The 22,432-nt window shown below is 39.6% G+C and overlaps 1 protein-coding gene across 1 annotated transcript; it reads right to left on the bottom strand.

Annotated features, from left to right (window-relative positions):
* Positions 1-10,761: 10,761 nt before the first annotated feature.
* Positions 10,762-20,880, bottom strand: slc22a4 (solute carrier family 22 member 4). Its single transcript, XM_030069060.1, has 9 exons — positions 20,488-20,880; positions 16,218-16,321; positions 15,952-16,106; positions 15,107-15,278; positions 13,968-14,094; positions 13,542-13,642; positions 13,023-13,237; positions 11,035-11,217; positions 10,762-10,901 (listed from the first exon to the last, which is right to left on the bottom strand). Exons 1-9 carry the CDS (start codon positions 20,878-20,880, stop codon positions 10,762-10,764), a joined length of 1,590 nt encoding a protein of 529 aa, XP_029924920.1.
* Between the last annotated feature and the right edge of the window lie 1,552 nt (positions 20,881-22,432).

A 22,432-nucleotide genomic window follows, 5' to 3' on the forward strand; every position in this document is an offset into this window, starting at 1 on the left:
ATACATTATTGAAAAAAGTTTGAGAGCCACTGCACTCGGCCACAGTAACACCCGACTCTATCACAGTACAATGCTAACGAGCACATTTACATTTTTAATAAATGTTTATCCAGTTTTAGCAGTATAATCAGCAAGTGAAGCAAGACTGGGATATACACATTGAAGCTACACTATGCATTTTTTAAATTACAATAAATCAATTGAATATTTTATGCCTCTCCACTCTGTCTCTGTCTGTGAGCCTGTGAACCATTTTTGTGGCAACGGCTATAATGAAGAGCAGGGAGCAAAGACAGAACCATGGAGCTAAACATGGTGCAGGCATCTTCAAACCACAGGTTAACGCCTGCTTTTTAAAACTGCAGATTGTCAGCGTTTGTCTGCTTCTTCAGCGTCTGGTAGGGTACCAGTCATTTCAGCACCAGACTGAATTACTATGAATCCCACCAGAGGTCTGGGCAAGATACTTCCACATGGTTAAACTTAGGGTTGTGTCTGGGCTTATGCATGTCTGCCTGTGGGCCAGAACCCTGGCAGGATCCGTAATAATGCCAGACAGAGGAAAAAGCAAGATGGTCGACTCAGGGGCTACTCTGGTCAGCATTTCTGGAAAAAAATAAGGATGTTTTAGTCCTAGAAATTAAATGGGTTGGAGGTATTTTTTCTTCTACCAGGAAAGAGCATGAGGCTTATTTGTTTGAGTGAGACATTTAAAATAATGTCTAAACTTGGCAAAGTTGTGGCATGTTTAATTCAGATGGTCATTCTGCAGATCTTTTTTTTTTTTTTTTTTTTTTTTTTTCCTAATATTTTTTAAGCATAAACCAGTGATGTTTGAATGACTGGCTTAATTAATGTTTGGGTGCAAAACTGTCGTCTGTATCATGTAATGTTGTGATGTTTCAGCTTCCTGAATTTATACAGAGTAACAGTGAGGTGTGCCCACAGCATGAACAGTTAATGTAAGCTTCATACAGGAGGTCTACTATGGGTAGTATCTAACTTTTTATGGACATTGCCTCTCATTCATTTTGAGTTGAGTGTGACCCCCTCCTCAAAATCTTTATACTCTTTGATAATGCAGCGGCCTGGGTTCAAATACAGGCCTTTGCAGCATGTCTCCCCTGCCTTTCCTCTCTCTCTGCTGTCACTTTCATATGCCAGAAAGAAACAACAAACAAACAAAAACAAAAAAGATTGGGAATTGACACTGACGGCTGTCATGTTTCTGGTAAGTTTTGGAGAATTCTCATGTTTTCTTGTTGATGGAACATTATGTCATTATGTTTCCCTATGGGTTGAGAAACCCATTGAAATCCAAATGGATAAACAAACAAAACAAAACAAAAAAAGCATAGTGATCTAAGTAAAGCGAGGCTGCTTTTCTTAGTTCCTGAAACCTTTGACCAACATGGAAGCCAAAAATTCCCATGAATACCCTTGCTGTAAAGCATTAACCCGGCATTCTCAGGGTGAATAGCTGTAAATGTGTAAAGGATCAATAGCTGTGCTAAAGGCACCTGACTTCAAAATATTCCCTGTCATGTCATTGTGGCCTTCCTGCCCAGCAACCCTTAACTGTTGAAATCCAAAAATCCCAAAGCCCAAACTGAGCCTTAACTGCTGTGAGAAAACACAGTATAAAGAACAGGGTCATGCATTAAGGATGAACTCGTTCACTGAAACCCTGCCATTTACTGCCAGCTCTCAAGTCTGTGAAGTGACGATAAGGGTAATACGACTAGATAAACACATGATGCAATAAAAACTGCTGAATCAAGAGTCACACACTCCCCCTGTCTGTGACTCTGAGCTGGTGTGTATGCTGTCTAAAAGCTGCAGGCTGCTTTTTCCTAGAAATCACGTGATTGAAAGAATCTGCTGCAGTTCCTCCAAATGACCAGTTGGGAGCACTGCTGAGAGGAGAAGAGGCAGAGAAGAGGCATTTCCAAGAAAACCAACTCAGATTTAGGAAATCTCTCTCAGGGTTTTGTCTCCACCCCCTTGTGTGAGTGTCCCAACTGACAAGCAGCTCAGCAGACATTTTTGGCATGGTCTATTTAGTAGCAGCTTTGTATGATATGAATGTAACCCTGGCAGTTGTTCAGTAATGTGTCTTGCCAAGTATCGTCATTTTTTTTTTTTTCCAGGGTGGTTACTTTTCCTTCAGGCAACTGACTCATGACAAGTTCTTACTTAAGTGTTTCTATAAAATTGATGCTGAATAAAGAGGAGAGGGTAGCTTCACTGTTTGTCAGGTTGGATCAAATGTCCCAAACAAAATGGAAAAATAAAGATGCAAATCTAAGACGCAGCTGCATTTGCACAATGCACATCTGTATGTTTAGTGTTCCTTTGTATGTTGCTGATATGTGCATGCACTGATGGCAACAAAACACATTTCCATGCATTTAATGCACTTTGAGAAAAGTGATTCTGATGCTTATATTCAAGGATTAATCAGTAAAATCATGAAATACAACTTAAATCATGTGGCTGAGTTTTTTTTTTTTTGTTTTGTTTATAGCTAAAAAACATGTATGACACTGACTTAGACAATGACTGTGTAGACTTTTTTTTTTATAAGTTCCACTGAATCATGCACTCATATGTATATATGTCCATAAAGCAATCCCAGCACCATGACCAAACATCATCAAACATTAGCATTCCTCTCACCATGAGTAAACATATGTAATGGCATGCACAAGATTCTGTACCACGTCATTTTAATGGGACACAAATTTTATGGTAGCAGGTGAAAATTAGCAAGTAACATATTTGAAATGTCTCTGAAATCAGCCCCAAAGTACATCATCAGTTGCAGTCAAATTGCACATGTAAGGACACAATATTCCAGAAATTCCATGACCAGCTATGTCCCTTGTTTCATTTTTATGATGTAATAGATTTAAATTATTCATCCAGAGTGGGGTTTCATGTGCACGATTTTGATCAATTTATGGCCATTAACAGAATTTAAAAGCTCACTTTATGGGGCAGTGAGACACATCACAACATGCTCAGAGATGAAATACAAACTAATTCTGTCACTGGGAACCAACCCAACGGTTAATCTTCCTTTTGTTCCCATTGCACTGGTACCGGGTCTTGTTTGGTACAGCCCTGTGGCAATGTATGCCTCACTCATACAAAACATGTAAATTCGGGTATATGTAAACATTTGTGAAAGCAATCTTCCATATCAAGAGACAAGGGAGTGTTTGTGTTGGTCTTGCTGCAATACCAGTCTTTTTTTTGATACATTTACAAGTTATACTGAATGTAAAATCAGTGGCTGCACCATAGACAATAAATGGGGCCTTGACTTTGTAGATGTTAAGCTCAATTGACACACACAAAGAAAGATAGGCATGATTCAGAATTGAACTTTCATCGAGGTGCAAGAACTCACAAACATCTTAATGGCCCAACAAAGCCGGTGCCTTATTCATTGGCTATGGAACAGCGCCAGATCTGACAACTTTACTGATATTACAAATTCATCGCTTACTTCTCCAATTCCCAGCTTCAGGAAGGAGTGGTGCATCTTCACAAATGCTGAGTGAACAATCCTAGGATTGTGAATTCTTCAAATGGGCAATTTCTATTTCCCCCTTTAATGTGTAATGTCACACAAAGCTTGAAACAAAGTATCAAGACTTTTTTTTCACCATGTTATCAACAGTTGAAACTTTTCTGATCACTGCTTAAGCTACAGAGACAGCAGATAAGAAATCTAGAGCCAGAAAAACATTTGCCCATCTCTCACTGTTTTTTTTTTTTTTTTGATTTCTGTATTGTCTGTTGTCTGCACAATTTATGTCAGTCATTACATCTGATCAGATGACTTACTGATATCTGATTATAAAGCATTCATCAACAAAACAGCTCCCATAGACACAACACAAAAGCATACCTAAGGCACAGACATTTTCCTGCTAGGTGCAGTTTTAGTATTAATTCCACAGCCATTATCTTAGAGTCATCTTTGGCCGGTACATCATCTCTTTTGTACTTGTGCAAACCATGTGTCGTGTTAGAATGGGGAAATTGGTCTGGGTATGTGATTTCTAGTCTTTAATGCCTGTACTTTGATCAGTATTGGAGCTGCTGGGCGGCACCAGGTTACTGTAATGCTGTTATGTAAATGTCACTGTGGCAGGCCCGGTCAAAATAGGTCAAGTATCACTGCTCTAAATTAGAAGTCTGACTTCCTGTTTTTGGTGTGAGTGAGTTATATCTCCAGTGTTATCAGTCCCATGGAGTCAAGAGTCCCACCAACATGCAGTGTAACGCCTGTACTGTAACCTCAATGAAAAGTGAGAGCCTAAAACCTGCGGATGCGAATTAAAAACATGCCCAATGCTGTGTACAGTGGTCATGATCGATCTCTCTATCTCTCTTTCTCACACACACACAGATACACACATTTATAATACTAAAACTAAATAAGCAAGCAAGCAAGTACAGTAAGAAATACGGTAATCAAGCAAGTAATAACTTCCCTGAACAGGTATAATAAATCTCCTTTTGGCTTTGAAAGGAGAACAGAAAATGCTGTTTCTGCTCTCTCATGTGACAGCAGAACAAACACGTCAGAGAGCTCATGTTATAGCCTGTGTCTTGATGACATCTAGTGGTCAATCTGAACATAGCAGTTATCTGTAATTTGGCCAATGGTGACACCTGGTGTTAACTTATGAAATAACATTTCTGACACCTACCTCAGTTTTTGCTGGAATACAGTTAAACTTTTACGGATTTGGGGGGGATGGGTGACTGGTTATTATTGGGTTTTTTGAGAAATGTTTGCAGAAACATTTGCAGGAAAAAAAATGACATTTGAGTTTGTTTGTTTTTTTAAAACTGTGGGATATATACACTACTCACAAAAAGTTAGGGATATTTGGCTTTTGGGTGAAATTTATGGAAAATATAAAAACTTCACGCTACAGTGATATTATATCATGAAAGTAGGGCATTTAAGTAGAAACATACACTGGTGATTTCCTCATCTCAAACAATTTCTTGAAACAAAAGCCAACAACAGTGGTGGATATACCACAACAAAAAATGTCAGTGTCAATAACTTGTCATGTGCCCTTGAGCATCAATTACAGCTTGACAACGACGTCTCATGCTGTTCACAAGTCGACTTATTGTCTGCTGAAGCATGGCATCCCACTCTTCTTGAAGGGCGACCCTCAGGACATTGAGGTTCTGGGGTACAGAGCTCTGAGTCTCTACACGGCGACTCAGCTGATCCCATAGGTTTTCTATGGGATGCAGGTCTGGAGAAAGTGCAGGCCACTCCATTTGAGGTACCCCAGTCTCCAGCAGCCGTTCCCTAATGATACGACCTCAATGAGCTGGAGCATCAAACACCTGATGTGAATTTTGCCGTTAAACTCCTTGTTAGAGAACAGCAACTTGTGCAAAAAGTGCTGAAACATTGAACAGTTGGACATGTGTATTCAAAGGTTTACAGAAGGTCACATTAAGTTCACCTGTAAAGGTTATAATACATTTTAGGTTCATCCTGAAATTTCACCCGAAAGCCGAATATCCCTAACTTTTTGTGAGTAGTGTATAAAGCTCCCTTGCAAATCTTGTATAGCCACATTATTATTGAGCTTTAGTGCAAAATAGGGAGACTCAGTCCAGTATATAGACTGTGTTCACTTAGAATGAGACAAGGCAAGTCATGTTAATCATTATCACTTGGAAAATGGAAATTCTGTCAACATGCTTCCATCAAAAGTGGGAATTCATGAATACATGTCCAGTATGTCAGTAAGCTCTGTTTATTGATTTGATACAATATCATAAAGGTAATTCTAATTTTCTCTCACTCTCTCTACTTATTGATTTATTGATACAATGTCATAAAGGTAATTCTAATATTCTCTTTCAGTTTATTGATTTGAATGTCATGAATGTGACGACTGATGACAGGTCGCCAAGAGGCTTAGAGGGGCTCTTAACTATGACGCGTTTCACACATCAGTGCCGACGTCCAGATGCAGGTTAAATGCTGTTTATTGCACCCACACATATGAACAAACTACTTGATGGTTTCAATGTTCGGCAAGACTGTAGTTACCTGATGTGAGGTGACCATCAACAAAAAGTATCGGAGCCAAACTAACCCTCTTTGTCTCCCAATGCTCTTGTGCAGGTGAACAGGTGCCTACAATTATGAATGAGTTACACCACGCCCCTTCCGTCCTAATCACCCGTTGTAAGAGTAAATGTGCCCAATGTGCCCATCCATATTTTAACCCCTACAATAACGGGAATTGTAAACAATGAAAGCACTGACATGGATTCTATGTTGTGCTCTCCGTGTTATACACCGCAATCTGTATAATTTTTATATGTTACAAATGTAAAATGGGACAAGCATCCGTTCATCCCACATTGCCAACGCTGGGCATGTTTGGTTTTGCAGCAACTTCAAACAGCAAGGCTTCATATTTTGCGCATGCGCACTAGCCATCATGGTCATTTTAAATTTTCTAGTTAATTCCAAGCTCGCCATGTCATTGGGATCCAAAATTGTGCTAACAATTAAATAACGATGGCGTTAACATACACTGGCAATTGAAATACACGACCAGACAGGACTGGGCTTTGTCTTCTCTTTCTCTGTTCAAAGTAGGCTACGGACCAGTCGGTGACGCAAATCGTTGGATTAGGTTACAATGCCCCTGTGGTGAATATTTAAAACACCCTTTGACTGCTGTACCTTCAAAATCCATATAATACAGGCTAAAGGCAAATTAATGAGATTCACAGTCCGTATAACGGCGTGATGTTTTATTTTAACCCATTATCATGATGAAACATAATCGTAAACTGCGCATGCTGATATAATCCTGTCTCTATAATCAATACAATGGCAGTGCCGTGCAATTGGCCAGTCAGCATTCATCCTTATGTCTACAAGACTACGTGACTAAGCTGTTTCTTTGTCTCAGCCTGCACAGTCACTTATGATGTTATATGATATGACTTGCACTCCCTCTTTCCTACAGTTACTTTCACTTTGTGATGCTGTTACCAAATAGAGAAAATGTTTAAAAAATGGGTTGGAAGACCACCTAACAGAAAAGACGTTTACACTTTACTTAGACGTTTCTTTGCTGCCTTTCAAAGTACGCGATTATTTGAACACGACTGAGTAAGAAAAAAAAATAAACCCATTTCCCATATCGGGCTCTAGCAGTTTGTAGGTTCACAGACAGCACACTGTTGTTTACATACTATAAGTGTACATACTATAAGTGAAAACTCACCTTAAATCGTGCCCAGCCGCCAGTAATCCACATTGAAGGTGTATTGAAGGTGTCTTTTAATAATCCATCCATTAATGCGGCACATACACCACTAAGGCCTTATGCAACGTATTTAAAGCAACCTGTGGGCTTCGGTGTGGCACTAGTTTCACTTTTACTTCTGTTAACCCATTTCGGTCTCAGCAACTCCCATTCTGCGGAAATGAGCCAGGTCTGCAGCCAGTTTAATCTCAGTTCCTTCAGCTTGAAATCCGGATAAAAACTGCAGCTGATTTGTGAATAATCTGGGCAATCATTCTGAACTATTCCGACTGAAGTGGCAACAGTCTCCTCATTTATGAACAGTGAAGAAACCCCTCCTGAGTCTGCTGAAATGAAAGTGAAATAACGCTGTACTTTCCATACAGGTTTATAGGCTAGTATATAGCTTACCAAACCATTCACAGATTTAACTCAATTACAAGGTCAAACAGAGGATGTAAGGATCCATTAACAACTGTTTTATTGTCTATCACAGATTCTTGTTATGCATTTGACATCAATAAATTGATTATTTTGGCTAGATGTCGACCTTGACAAACAGCATACTCTGTAAGTGAGTGAATAAACAAACAAATAAACAAATAAATAAGTGACATATTGCCTGATTTTTGTATGTAGCCTCAACACTAGCATTATCTGGAGAACATTTTTGTTCTCCAAAGGTCCCTGGTTGTCAAGCAAAGAGGCATCAAAGAACAATGCAAATGTATTTCTCTGTCAAATCCCAAGAAAAAAAGTTATTTTACTTAACTACTTTAGAGCATAAATCTAGAGTAAAAATGTTGTGTTGTTTAAGGGGGAAAAAAGGTTGCTGTTGCAAAACTGGGCAGTGCTTTGAAGAGCGCCCTCATGTGGTCTGGCATACTTTGGGGTCCATCCTAAATATGTGTCTAAAATTTGGTTGCCAGTATCTTCACTGTCAATTTCATGTTTGCACCATGGCAAAATGGAGTGGATTTTCAAAACTTGAGAGAAAGGACGACATGAAGCAAAAGGATCCAGGCCAGATTTGAACCAAGGCCACTGCAGTGCGGGCTTGGCCTTGAAACGTGGTACAAGTTGGGGCAGGGCACACCACGCTTGCAAGCCCTGTGAAGTAAAAGATGTGAAATACTGATCATAATTATTTTTATACTAAAACTGGTTTCAGTGCACACCAATTTATCTAGCCTTTATCTGTTTGTTTTACAATTGCATTTACTCTAGGAAATTAAGTTTATTCCATTACTGAACCTATTGTGAGTAGCTCTGCATTCAAGCATAAATTAAATGCATTTTCTCAATCTCTTTCACTCCCTTTTTTAAAAATCCAAATCAAAACATCACTCACTTGAAAATTTTATTTAAGAACTGAAACTCTCACTGGAGAACCATCAACATGATTCGTACATGTTTTGTGTAAAAAAGAAACTGGAGTTTTTCAACAGCACTGGTGATGTCAGGCTTGAACCACAGTGAAGAAAACAAGTTACTTGTACAAAGAAGTAGTTAACAAGTGAAATCAGCGCTTACATTTGGGTACAGTGTAGTAATCATATGTTAAATAAAATGATACTTAACCTGACAGAACATAAAAAAAATTTGGTGTGATTGCACTGAGGTATCTTTTATAGACAATAAAACCAACAACATAAATGTAGAAACATTTGAATATCCGCGTTTTAAACAGTGTAAATCCAGTCACAGAAGATTTTGCACATTATCTCAGGTATTTGATACAATTTCAAAGCTTATCAAAGCTGAATTTGGTAGTCTGCACAATCACTGCAACATAGAAACATTAAATCAGCATGTGTTTGCTAGCCCTTCATAAATATGTACTTTTCAATCAAAATCATCCGTGTTTTGGAAAAATGCACACAATCAAATATTGTTAAACAAACAGAGAGACCTGAAGTTCTCCCAAAAATAAACACAAAGGAATGTCTGAGTTGTTCTGGATTATGCTTCTTCTGTGCAAACAAATGTATGAGCTCAGCGGTCAGGTGGCATGAAATTGATAGCTTATCTGTTCATCTGTACAGCTGAGTCATAGCTTTACATTCATTCAATTATTACAAAAAAAAAAAAATAAAAAAATGAATTTTTCAGTGCTGACTGATTCAGTGTATGGTGTATTTGCTCCAAAACACTGAGTCAAAGACACTTGTGTGCTCGGGCGAGCTGCAAATGCCAGCAGCTTAAGAACCCAGACTTCATTGACTTTCTGGCTGCACAGTTGCAACCTCTGACAGAACCTCTGAACTGACCAATGAAAAATGTTAAAATCATAACTTGGATTCTTTATGGTATTCAGACTGGCTCTCTCCTTTGTCAGCATCCGTTTCTGCGCTTCCTTTTTGCCTGTTGGAGTATTGAAGAGAATTTTGGTTATAATGGAGTGCAGTGACAGCAACAGGTTGTTTGGTTAAAGCATAAAAATAATGCACCATTTTGTACATCATGCACATACTTTGTTTTACAAATTTGTAAGGTACATATTTTTATATTTTTTATTTCTTTATCTGTTTTTTTTTATAATTTAATTCTTCTCCTGAGAGTTGAGCAACTGCAACTGACCCAATTTCTGATTCTGATAAGTGTATCTTTTTGACACAATGTGATGTGTAACTATTAAAGATTTGTCTTACTGCTGTTTGTCTCATGTCAGTAAAACTCAGCTGCATTTGACAATAAAACAAATCTGCCCACAGTGACTGTCAGCTGTTAAACATTTGCATTTGGTTTGGCCACATGCATTTTCTTCGTTTCCCTCAGTGAAAGTGGCTATATAATTGGATGAGTTGCTTGATTTTAAATTTTTAAGATTTTAAATGATCAATTTTCTACAATCTACAAAAGACATTCTACAGTGAATGACTCTTAATATGCTGAATTCCTCAGTTCTTGAATTTTATGATGATTAATTAGTTTATAAGTTTGTAATTATTGCCCATTGAAAATAATTTTGAGCCACTAAAGTCAAAATCTAGGTCTTAACAAGTGCCCCATTTTATCATGAAAAATTTGGTTGCTAAACTGGCTCTGATGGCTGAAAACACAGTAACAAAAAGACAATATCATGACTTTCCAACACATTTCATGACCTTTTCAAATGTTTGTCTAGTATTTAGAAGATTTTTTAAAACATGCATTGTTCCAAAGTTACTGGATACTATTAATGTTCAGTTATAATCTTATCCTGCTATAGAGAAGGCATCATAATATGACTAACATCAACATTGGATAGTTTACCACTGCCATAAGAAAAAAAAAAAAAAAATTACACAAGTAGTGATAAACCAATGCAACCCACACCAGCACAGGACAACTAGAAAGGAGGCCATTGTCAGATTCTTTTGTAAATGTCACACAGGTGAACTCCTGCATACTTCTGTACAGACAATACAACCACAGCAGCCAGGCTCAGTGTGCAGACTCACCTGCATATCTTCTGCATTTGTGATATGGTTTCTGGCAAAACCTTCTTATAAGTTTCTGGCAGCAGGAAACAGAAGAGGCCGCCAAAAATGGCCAAACTTCCCATCAGTATGTACGGGAGAGACCTGTAGTATTTTCCTGCAAGGAAAGAATGAAAACAACAACAACAACAAACAACAAACACAGAAACACAAAATGACAGTTAGGAAAGACAACATCTGTAACACAAATGACATGCAATTCATTGAAAATTAAACTTTGCTGTAGTCACCTAAGTAGATGATGAAGGGGGAGATGATGGTTCCAATGCGAGCAGCCATGGAACAAGTCCCCATGGCCATGTTCCTCACCACAGTGGGGAAGAGCTCGGACGTGACGGCATACACCACACAGAACGCTGATGTGATGCCAAACTTCCCAAACATCTCAAGGCCGATGGCAACCTCTGGTAAATCTGAGGAAATTAAATGGAAATACATAACAGAATTAAATAATTACTTTGCATATACTATGCTGTGAACAGATGGTAAAAATGGCAATAATTAATAACTTAAAGCAACACTTAAGTAAGACATTAGTCTTTATATGCTGCTGAGCACAATATACGTCTATATTCTGACACTCAGGTTTACTTTACAGGTTAACTCCTGTTTTTTGCCTCCCGATTCAGGTGTATTGTGTTCCCAAATCGGCTTCCAAAAAACAGAGATCACACACAGAAGCAGTGGTCATTTTTTTCAACACTGACCACTGAATTTTCAAATTATCACTTTTTTAAATGAGAAATTGAAGCTGGTGATCTGGCAAACCCGGAATATAAATCCAGTGATCCCGGATACAGTTTCTTATTCAAACAGTTGCATTTTGCTGTTTTTGAGAACCATTCTGTGAACACAATTCACCTGAAGGGGGACTGTCAGAATACAGACTTCTCCTGAGCTCAGGAACATATACAGCCTAAACTGGTACTAAGGGCCCTATCTTGCGCCAGACTCCCTAAACCCACTATTTGCGGATTTAGGATTTAGGAAGAGGCGTTCCCCCGTAAAAGTTGCTATCTTGTGCACCTCCCACTATCCGCAAAACACCTACGCTACCCGCTATATTATGCATAGGCGTGTTTTGGGCGTTACGCCAGTTAAACCAATCAGTGTGCCAGGTGCCATTGCCTTTAAGGGCAGGCTGCGCTATCCTAGGGGCCCTATCTTGCGCCAGACTCCCTAAACCCGTTATTTGCGGATTTAGGATTTAGGAAGAGGCGTTCCCCCGTAAAAGTTGCTATCTTGTGCACCTCCCGCTATCCGCAAAACACCTGCGCTACCCGCTATATTATGAATAGGCGTGTTTTGGGCGTTGCGCCAGTTAAACCAATCAGTGTGCCAGGTGCCATTGCCTTTAAGGGCAGGATGCGCTATCCTAAATCCTAAATCCTAAACCCGCGATGGAGAGAGGGAGGTAGATTTTCTCAGGGGTTCTACTGAGGCTAAAGCAAGTTGGCTGTATACATATTATATATTATATTATAGGCGAGTTAATTCGGGAGGTGGAGCCGCATGTGTCCAAGTGGACGTGTCACAAGGTTGTACTGATTGAGTAAAATCCCGGGGTCACACACCACACACACACAAGAGGCAGAGGTGGAACTATGTGTAAACTAATTTATTGACAAGGTAGATTGGGCAAATAAAATATTAAAAATAAAAATATAGCACAGCTGCTGGCTTATGATAAAACAATAAAACGTGCTGGCGTAAGTGTCCAATTAAAACAGTCTTTCCTCTAAACAGTCTATATGAGTAATATACTCAGTCCTTTCCGGCGGCGTCCCGGTATCAGTCCGACCGTGTGCGTGGTGAGGCTCCGTCGGGGCGTGCATTGAAGCCGCCTGGGCGCGCTCTCGTAACAGCCCAAACTTTAGGGATAGCGGATAGCGGATGGTCATCCGCTATCCCTAAAGTGTGTGCGCAAGATAGCAATTTTAGGGATAGCGCATGAAACACGCCCACGGACGCACCTCCAGGCGCAAATGACGGAGTCGGCATAACGGATAGCGGGTAGCGGGTGGCGCAAGATACCGTTTTGGAATAGTGCAAGTTCCTAAATCCGCAATTTGCGGGTAGCGGGTAGTGGCAGCGGATAGCGGGTGGCACAAGATAGGGCCCTAAATGTCCATGCTGCTTTAAACACAGACAGACACTGAAGTGTGTTGTTGCAAGTTAGCAGCTGGATGACCTGCATAAGCCCACACTTAAGTCGTACCTATTGGAATCAGCTGAACACAGATGATCAATGTGCCTCCTAGCAGGAGAGTAGATGACTGACAGAAGTGCCTGGAGCAGTGCTTGAGCAGCAGCAAGGCAATGATATAAGCCGGCACCTCCGCCACAGCCGACAGGAGGCAGTTTACATACGGGTTTCCGTGCAGGTTGGATGTGTTGAGTATCAATGCAAAGTAAGAAATAGTGATGATCATCCTGCAAAGACAACAGCATTGGGATACACTAGCCACCAAACCAAACGCTGGGGTGTTACAGGTGCAACAGGAACAGTTCTCTGGTTGGTCAAACACGTATACAACTGCAGATGAACAACCACTACTTGGAGGCATTTCAAAGCTCTCTGTGATAGAAATTCAGTGGCTGGGGAATGTGGGCATGTTCTACCACTGCCAGCTGTAGAAATGAGCAGGCATCCGATTTCACCATCATTGATCTCAACATCTTTTACTTTTGGTCCTGAAAAAGAGCTCATGTTGTGCGAACATGGAAACTGACGTACCACAGAAGGCAACACAGCAACGTGATGGCAAATGTATTGCAGCTACTCAGGAGAACCAAAATGCTGTGCTTCTCTTCTTTTACAGCTAACGCATCTTCGATCTGGTGGAAACAAGAGGAATCCCATGCAACAAGTGAGCTTGAAAGGTCCACTCCTTAATGTAAATTAGATATTAACCCCAGGAAGAAACATAAAGCATTGCACTGGAGATTTTTAAAGGTTGTTATACAACACATTTCAAAGGTCCACTGATTTAGTTAAAACTACAAATTATGTGGTATAATCTGCAACCATTTTACAGTAGTCCTCAACCAATGAACCAACCAATGAACAATGAATAGAGGATACTTAATCTCAACAACCTGCTTGAATGAAAGAAAAATATATAAATATGAAATGTGGGAAAATATAAGTGAAACTGCTTGCCTCTTTTTGTGTGAAAATGACCTCTGGAGCATCTACTTTGTTCCTCTTAGCAGCATCTCTCAGTATGGCCTCAGCCTCCTTCACCCTCCCCTGAGAGAGCAGCCACCGAGGAGACTCTGGGATGAACCTGGTGAACAAAACACAGGAATAAGAGAATAACTCAGGCATAAACAGAAAAGGGAAATGAAAACACAAACACACACACACACACACACACTCAAAACCTGTCAGTGTCAGGTTCTTGAATGAAAATGCTTCTCCAAGCATTATACTTGTGGATTTTCAATCAACCAGTCTCTTCAAAATTACATTCTTATACAACTAAATTGCATTCGTTTGCAATTATTGCTTTCTCGATTACGTTTTTGTGGGGAAAATATTTTGCAATTGATATACGATTGTGTGTAATGTATCACAAAAAAAAAAAAAAAAAAAAATATTATCATTGCAATCTGAGGTCTGCACCAGCAGGCAGGCGGGATAGTGGATGGGTCGAATAATGGACTTTCACCCAAGTGACCTGAAACTGAGTCCAGTGTGGAGCGACAGTGGTGTTGGTTTGTTGCAAATGTTACATTACGTTACGTTATGGTAACCAAGTGGTTTTTATGCCTAAACCTAACATTTCTCTAACCTTAACCACATAGTTTTGGTGGCTAAAGGTAACGAAACAGGCTACAAACATAATCCACAACAACATACATTTACCCCTAAATGTAATTAAGAATGCAGTTTAGTTGTATGGGGATGTAATTTTTAGGACACGTGTTGTTTTTGTATGAACAAGTGGAGTCAGGACAAATTGTCACTGAATAATGAAACTGACCAAATATTTACTGTCTATTGTCTGTTTGGTCTTTGAGAATGAACAAATAAACTTTTTTTTCATGGCAATTCATGATGCTAATAATATTAATTTTTACATATTGGTTACAAATTGTAAAGGTGAATTAACTTTGCTTGACCCTTTACTGGGAAAATGTCCATTAACTTAAGCAGGCTATACCCACTATGTACATCAGCACAGACCAATGAGCATCAGGCCATACTGGAGGACCTAGCAAACAATGCAAAAGTCCTTATATTAGAGAATGTAGAAAGATGAAGCAAGTTAAAATCCAATTACTGAACATTCCTACCACCAAAGAGGGATATAGATCAGCCCAGATGCAGCCATGGTAATCAGTAGCCCACGCCACTGACGGAAGAAATAGGCCACACCTGGCATGGCCATGTACCCCAAACCTGAGCTCATGAAAACCCCGAGGGAGCCAAAGACCACACGGGCAACTGGACTCAGAATTTCTGAACCTGTGACCGAAAGATAAGGCTCAAGATCAATTAAATGGCAAATAAACACTAAAGCATGGCTAGAGCAGAGTTCACACACTTGAATGTCAGAAACTGTATGTAATACTTGCTAAGTGTTGGATGATATATATATATATATATATATATATATATATATATATAAATATATATAGGTTGTTGAAGTTTTCCACAAACTTGTGTTGAAGGTGTTGAAGTAGTCATAGGTAGTGTTAAACTGACAAACTCCTTGGGATTAGTTATTTGTGTTCCCGTTCCTTGCAAAACTAAATTGAGATTATGTGAGTGAATTTTGGATTTCGCATATTTTGTGGGTTGCAAGCACATTTTGCCAAACATCTGATGTAATAAGCACCTGAATGTGCAAATGCTATGATCTTTTCTCTGTTTCTTCAGTAGATGGGAGTTGTCGTTGGAAAGAAAAAAAATGAAACAAAAAACATTTTCTGGCCAGATTTGGAAGACAGACAACTAATGATATGCCGTGTATTTTTATTCTAAAGCTTTTGTCATCTGAATAAAAGTTTCCCTTACAAGATTAGAGGGGTTGTCATCATCAATCATCATACATTTACAGCCAATACGCTCAAAGGCCTTAAAAAGATGCTTAGATAGATAATGTTGATTGTTGAAAAATCCTTATTGGAACACATACCAAGTACATATGCAATGATGTAGTTTGAGTATGTCCCAATGCCCACAAGGAAGAAAATGAAGGTGAAGACCTCCCAGCTCGTGGAAAATATTTGTGCTGCAGTGGTCAGAGTCTGAACAGCCATCATGATAAAGAGTAATGGCTTCCTTCCATACCTGTGTAGGAAATGCAGTTCATGGTCATTTGAGTCAGTTAGACAACTGCAGTGTCCTCAACTGCAGAATTGGACTGACTGATAAAGTTTCCAGACGTCATACTATACAAACCTGTCAGACAACTGGCCTGAAAAAAACGTTCCCAGTAGCGCGCCAACGTAATGAATAGAGGTGGTCAGTGGGGTTTTGTATCCATTCTCGCATACCAAGTCCCACTGAAAAATGCACACATTTTTTTTTTTTCACTTTGACAATAGTAATTTCTATGATTCCAACATTGTCTACTTCTTCTTCCTGATATTTCTACTGTGAGTTTAAAATGAAAGCCTAAATCACATTTTGGAAGCTGTGAAAATGATTGTATGCCCTGTATATGTTGAAATATATCAATCCTGAAAATGCATTCAACATTTATGAGACATTATCATTGCATTTAAGGCAGAATATAACAGTTTTCCTGGCGCCTATCAACTGAAACTGCTGAGCCTCTAATGCCAGCCCTTCTCGGTGTGTGACAGTGACGCCCTGGGGCTACACAGGGTTAAAGTAGAAGTGATTCTCATCCGTATGTGCCATCCATCGCTGTTTGTAGGATGTGCTACAGCCTTCTCTATTGATTATTAAGGACTGCCTGCTCCCACCAATCCTGGACCCACTCTGAGCCATCCTGACCAAAGCCTAATTTGCCTAACTGAAAGGGGTTATTTTCTCACTTTAGTGCATACAGATAACTAAATTTGACCATGCATGCACGTGCTGCTGGTGGTGTTGCTATTTTTCTTAATGCACTAGATTCAAGATTCAACAGATTTATTTCCATGTCAACAAGATGATAGGAATTTGTCCTGGTAGACTCTCAGACATAAATAACATAGACGAGGACAGTACAGCAGCACATCATGTACAAAGAGACAATCATAAACACAGACAGTGAACAATAAGCAATACCCAGCAGCATTGAAAGTGCATGCAGTTTTGTTAAAGTGCTACTTACATTGTAACCTGTACATACATAACCATTAAAGTCAGTGCAAGTTCAGGTGTCTAATAGCCAAAGGGTATGTGCTATCTCTGAAGCGAGATGTTGAGCTCTTAATGCTTGTGTATCTCTTGCCTGATGGGGGGAGATTGAAGAGGTACTGTGCTGGATGACAGTGGTCAGCTATGATTTTTTTAGCCGTCCTAATTATTCTTGTGGAGAAGAGTGATGAAAGTGAAGGGAGGCTACAGCCTATGATTTTTGATGCTCGGCGTACTACCCTTTCCAGCCGAGTCTTGTCCTGAGAGGTTGTGTGACCAAACTAGACAAGCATGGAGAATGTGAGCACACTTTCAATAGTAGACCTGTAAAAGTGAATCATGGCTGCCTGGCTGACCCTGAACTTTTTGAGCTGCTGCAGGGAATAGAGTCGCTGGTGGGATATGCTGATCTTAATATTGGTGTTGAGATCCCATGATAGGGATTCATGGATGGTGGTCCCGAGGAACTGGAAAGAGGTGACCCTCTCTACCTCCTCCCCATTGATGGAGAGGGTGGTGAGGGGACTAGAGATCGTTCTAAAGTCATCTACCAGTTCTTTGGTTTTTGAGATGTTAAGTATCAGGTTATTGCTTTCACACCATCTCACCAACTCCTCTACTTCTCTGCGATAGTCAGATTTGTCCTCGTTGGTAATGAGACCCACCACAGAGGTGTGGTCTGCAAACTTATACAACAAGACTGATCTAGTGTGTGACTGACAGAAATGTGTGTATAAGGAATACAAGAGTGGAGATAGGACCCAACCCTGAGGGGCACCAGTGTTCAGAAACCTCGGCTGCAAGACATGGTCACCAATTTTAACAACTGGTTTTCTGTTGCATAAAAAGTTAAAAATCCATTTACAAAGTGATGTTCTAACACCTAGCTCCTGTAGAGTGTGGATTAGCTTCACAGGAACAATGGTATGATAGATAAGCAGCCACAAAAGCACTGCAGGTGTGATTTTACTGATTAACCAACTTCATCTGCCAGCCTCCTCCTCTTCCTTCAGTCAGAAAACTGTCAGACTTTGGACTCTTTATGGCATCTAATTGGTGAACTCTGTCTCTTAAAAAGGACACAACATGCTGTATGCACATGAAGTGAAATGAGTGCATTTTTGTATTTTTCAAAAGGATTATATAAAGGAGATGTGACATTAAAAAGACAGGCTGACACTGAAACACTGCAGTGCAAACTAAAAATGTAATATACTGCAACTAAATACATTATTAGATTAACTGGTAATTATGACTTTATGAAGGCCCAGCTTTAAGTGAGTGATGGTCTATTTAGCCTTCTAAACACAAGGCTGTCCAATGCTACTTAAAGGAGTTGTCTGATGTCAACTTTAGCAGGGAGTCTGAAAGCCCATTCGCATCACCTAATGTAGTTTGTGAAGAAGTTGCAAAGAAATTGTACAGTCAGACTGTTAGAAATGCCTACGCCCAACACTGAGTAGACATTCGTAGAAACTGCATTTCTACCACTCATGGGTGTTCAACAGAGTTCCACAGAATACCACAGGGAGTGATGAATACGCCAGGTACTTTCCAGCGAGTGGTGGAGATGTGCATGGGTCCTCTTAACCTCAAAGTAGTCCTTGTGTTTCTTGATGACCTCATTGTTTTCTCCAATACATTTAAGGAACATGAGGAGAGGCTTGTAAGTCTTGAACTGACTCAAGGATTTCGGACACAAGCTCTCACCTGAAAAGTGGCACTTTTTCAAGAAATCTCTAAGATACCTGGGACACACTGTCTCTGGTAATGGGGTTGAAACAGATCTTGAGAAGATTGCTGCACTCACCATGAGGCCATGACCAAACAACATCCACGAGTCCTTCCTTGGATTTACAGTGTACTATAGAGGGATTGTTAAAGAGCACTCCAGGATAGCAACACCTTTGAGTAATGACCTGACTGCAGGAGGACGTGCTAAAAAATTTCTCCACAACTCTGACTTCAAGCACCCACTTACTTGGAAGTGGAAGTGTCAGGGAGCATTCAAAAGTCTGATGGCGAGGCTGACAACAGCCCCCATCATTAGCTTTTCAGACCAGAGAAAGCTTTTTATCTTGTACACTGATGCAAGTCTGCATGGGCTGGATGCAACTCCAGATCAAGAGCAATATGGCAAAATGAGAGTCATATCATATGCAAGGAGAGGACTGCCATCCTGCGAGAAAAGACATCACACTCATGAAAAAAGTTTCTCACTCGAGTCCTAACTGAATTTACTATCATGACAGACAACAATCCTCCAACTTATGTGCTCATGTCTGCAAGACTCCATGTCTGGGCCATTGCTGGTTAGCAGCTTGATTGAACGTAAGAGCTGGTCAGAAAAATCAGGACCTTGATTGTCTCAGGAGTCAGAGGAGATGGACCTCAGTGATGCAGCTGATGATGACAGAGTACTGCAGTTTTTTTTTTTCTTTTTTCAAGATTTGGAAAGGATAGAAGTGATGCTTACTCTTCAAAAGAGGTTGTTTAAGTAGTCCGTGAGAGGCATGCCTTAGCTAACTCAGAGGTGGAGAGTGACCATGCTGTGATTGTTGAGTGTCTCTCCATGGATGTGACTGCTGCCCCCATGGAGTTCTCTCATCCTGACTTAATTCCATGAACCAGCACTCCTCTGAGAAGGATGCTGCAAGAATGGGCTGCTGAATAGGGGGTCCAGTTGCCAGCCAAGTCACTGATATTGTCACAAATTAAGTAGTCCTTTTGTGGTTAAGGAAACCATGAGTAAGAATTACAATGGAGAGAATGATGATGTGGAACAATAGAGATAGATAGATAGATAGATAGACAGAAACTTGATCTGAACATTTAGGACTGATTGAAATAAGGACTTGTACACCTTGGACTACTTTTATTTTATATTCATTTGATAATAAATAAAAGTAGTCACTGAGCAGTCATTTAGTTAGTCTGGATTTTGCACTGATATAATCTGAAATAATTACACTACTTTGCTGTGTGTTGCCTGTATCTTTTATGTTTATGATGAGGTTGCTTTCTAGGCCAGTGCATTAAAAATGTTAATGATAGAGACCTGTGTTTTAATTTTATTGAGACAGAATCTAACAAAGGTGGAAAGCTAGTTTCATTATTAACACTGTTTGATTGCTTACCTCTCATGCATTCTACAAAAAGAAAACAAATCCTTAATTTGGCTCTGTGGTTGATAATAGTAAATTTCCTGTCTGTTAACTAGACAGCTTTACAAATACTAAACACTTACACCTTGTGGAAAACTCAATATTGAAATAAACACAACTAATACTTGTAAAGAGGCACAGAAGTGTTTGATTCATATCCATCTTCAAACTGAAGTTAATTAATATTTTATTCTCACCTCTGTCACAATGGTTGACTGGTAGATTTCTTTACTGTACTTCCACCCATCCAGGCAGCTCTCCAAAGGAATTTCACTCACATTCACGTCCACATTTGGGATGATGTTGTGACTGGAGTAGTTCCTGACAATAGTCAGGTTGAGCCGTGAGCAGGAGCTTCGCTTTGAAATGCCATCCACCATTTCCATAGGGATCGCCACATTTCTCCACATCTCATTAATGCTGTAGTTTTCAGGAATATAGCACTCATGAGGTGGCGTATCACCCACAAATATTATATAAATGCCAGTGAATCCATTTGGGAGAATGCTGATTGCCAGTGCAACAAAAACTGTTATCTGAAAGGGTCCCCATTTCCCAAGGAAAGATGTGATGCTATCATAGTCTCTCATTTTTTCTAATCTAATCAGTTCTAATCGAGCAGCACTTCATAAAACTAAAAAGAAAAGACAGCCTCTCAGTAGTGTAAAGAGAGACCGGTATGAGAGCTCGACTGGGTCATGGGTTCAAAGTGATACTGTATCCAAAAGCTCAGCTCAGTCTTTTTATAATACCGCCTCCACCTATTTTGGGAGATTGCTTACATAAATTCATAGTCCTTGGTAAGCCTCCCTCTCCTTTCTTCAGAATGGACTCAGTATTCTCAGAAGGCAGAGTTAATCATTTCCAGCGTAAAGGTACATCAGTGACAAAACACGTGTCTTTCATCATGATACTTAGGTGGTTCATTGCACAGTCATGGTTTAACGTGCTGAATGTGTCACGTGTGGGGTGGGCAGGTCCCAGATGCAGACATCAGCAGGCAGACAGGATGACAATAACTTAAAACCAGAACCAGAATATCAATACACAAAACTGGAGCTCAGGAGCAAGCAGGGCAAAGAGGGAGCACAGACTGAAAAAAGAAATCAGCAGGTATAACTGAACTAATGAGACAACAAGGAACAGGTGGCCAGAGTGAAACAGAGCAGACGAGACAGTGTAATGTTTGTGGATATCTGTTATACAATGTGTGTTTGTAAAGGGCCATTTATGTTTATGTTTTGTTTTGGAAATGCATGTCTGCCGTGGCAGTCTAAACTGTGACAGATTTCCCCCTTAGGAACAATGAGGTCTACCTATCTATCTATGTATTTATCTTTCAGATGTAACAATAAGAGTTCCTCATTTTTGTGCTAATGACGGTATAAACATTTATGCAAATTACTGTAGTATGTAGCCCGTTACTGTTTAACCATAAAAATGCAGCTAGAAAATTCATAGTGATGCAAAAATAACTGTGAGGTGATGCTAAAATAATGTTGGGTGGGAAAAAAAAAGTTTGTTAGATAATCCTAAAGTAGAGTTCTTCCGAGCATTGGTTTCAAACAAAGCAATGAAAACTCAAAAAAGGAAATCGGTATGAAAAATAAGACAAAGACCATTATTTATGACTGCAGATGTCCCTTGGTGTTTATTTAAAAGAGCCATTCCAAGCAGATCTGAGGCCCGAGGACTGTAGCGACTCTGCTTTTTTACAACCTACAATATTTCTTCTGTGAAAAATTATTGAGGCACAGCCAAATAAAAATCATACAAACAAATGGATGACAAAATATGAATTGTTATTCCCTCATTTCAGAGCTTTTTCATCAAAGTCTGAGCACAGTTTGTGTGTGAGAAAGATTATTTCTGACCACATTGTGCTTATCAGATCAAACTCAAACTCTTGATAATCAGTTGAGTGTATCCAAATGAGGTCTGGGTCACAAATGTTTTCTACATTAAAACAACACTATGTAATTACCTCTGCCAAGGGGCTGTTACGTAATCACCATGTCTGTTTGATTTTTGACTCTATTTGTCTTTCGCTGCTCACTCATATCAAAAACTATAATGACAATTTAAAAAAAAAAAAAAAAAAAAAATCACACGTTTTAGTTTACTAAAGTTTAGTTTAATAAA

This window comes from Myripristis murdjan, chromosome 14 (genome assembly GCF_902150065.1).
Source record: "Myripristis murdjan chromosome 14, fMyrMur1.1, whole genome shotgun sequence".
Lineage (NCBI taxonomy): Eukaryota > Metazoa > Chordata > Actinopteri > Holocentriformes > Holocentridae > Myripristis > Myripristis murdjan.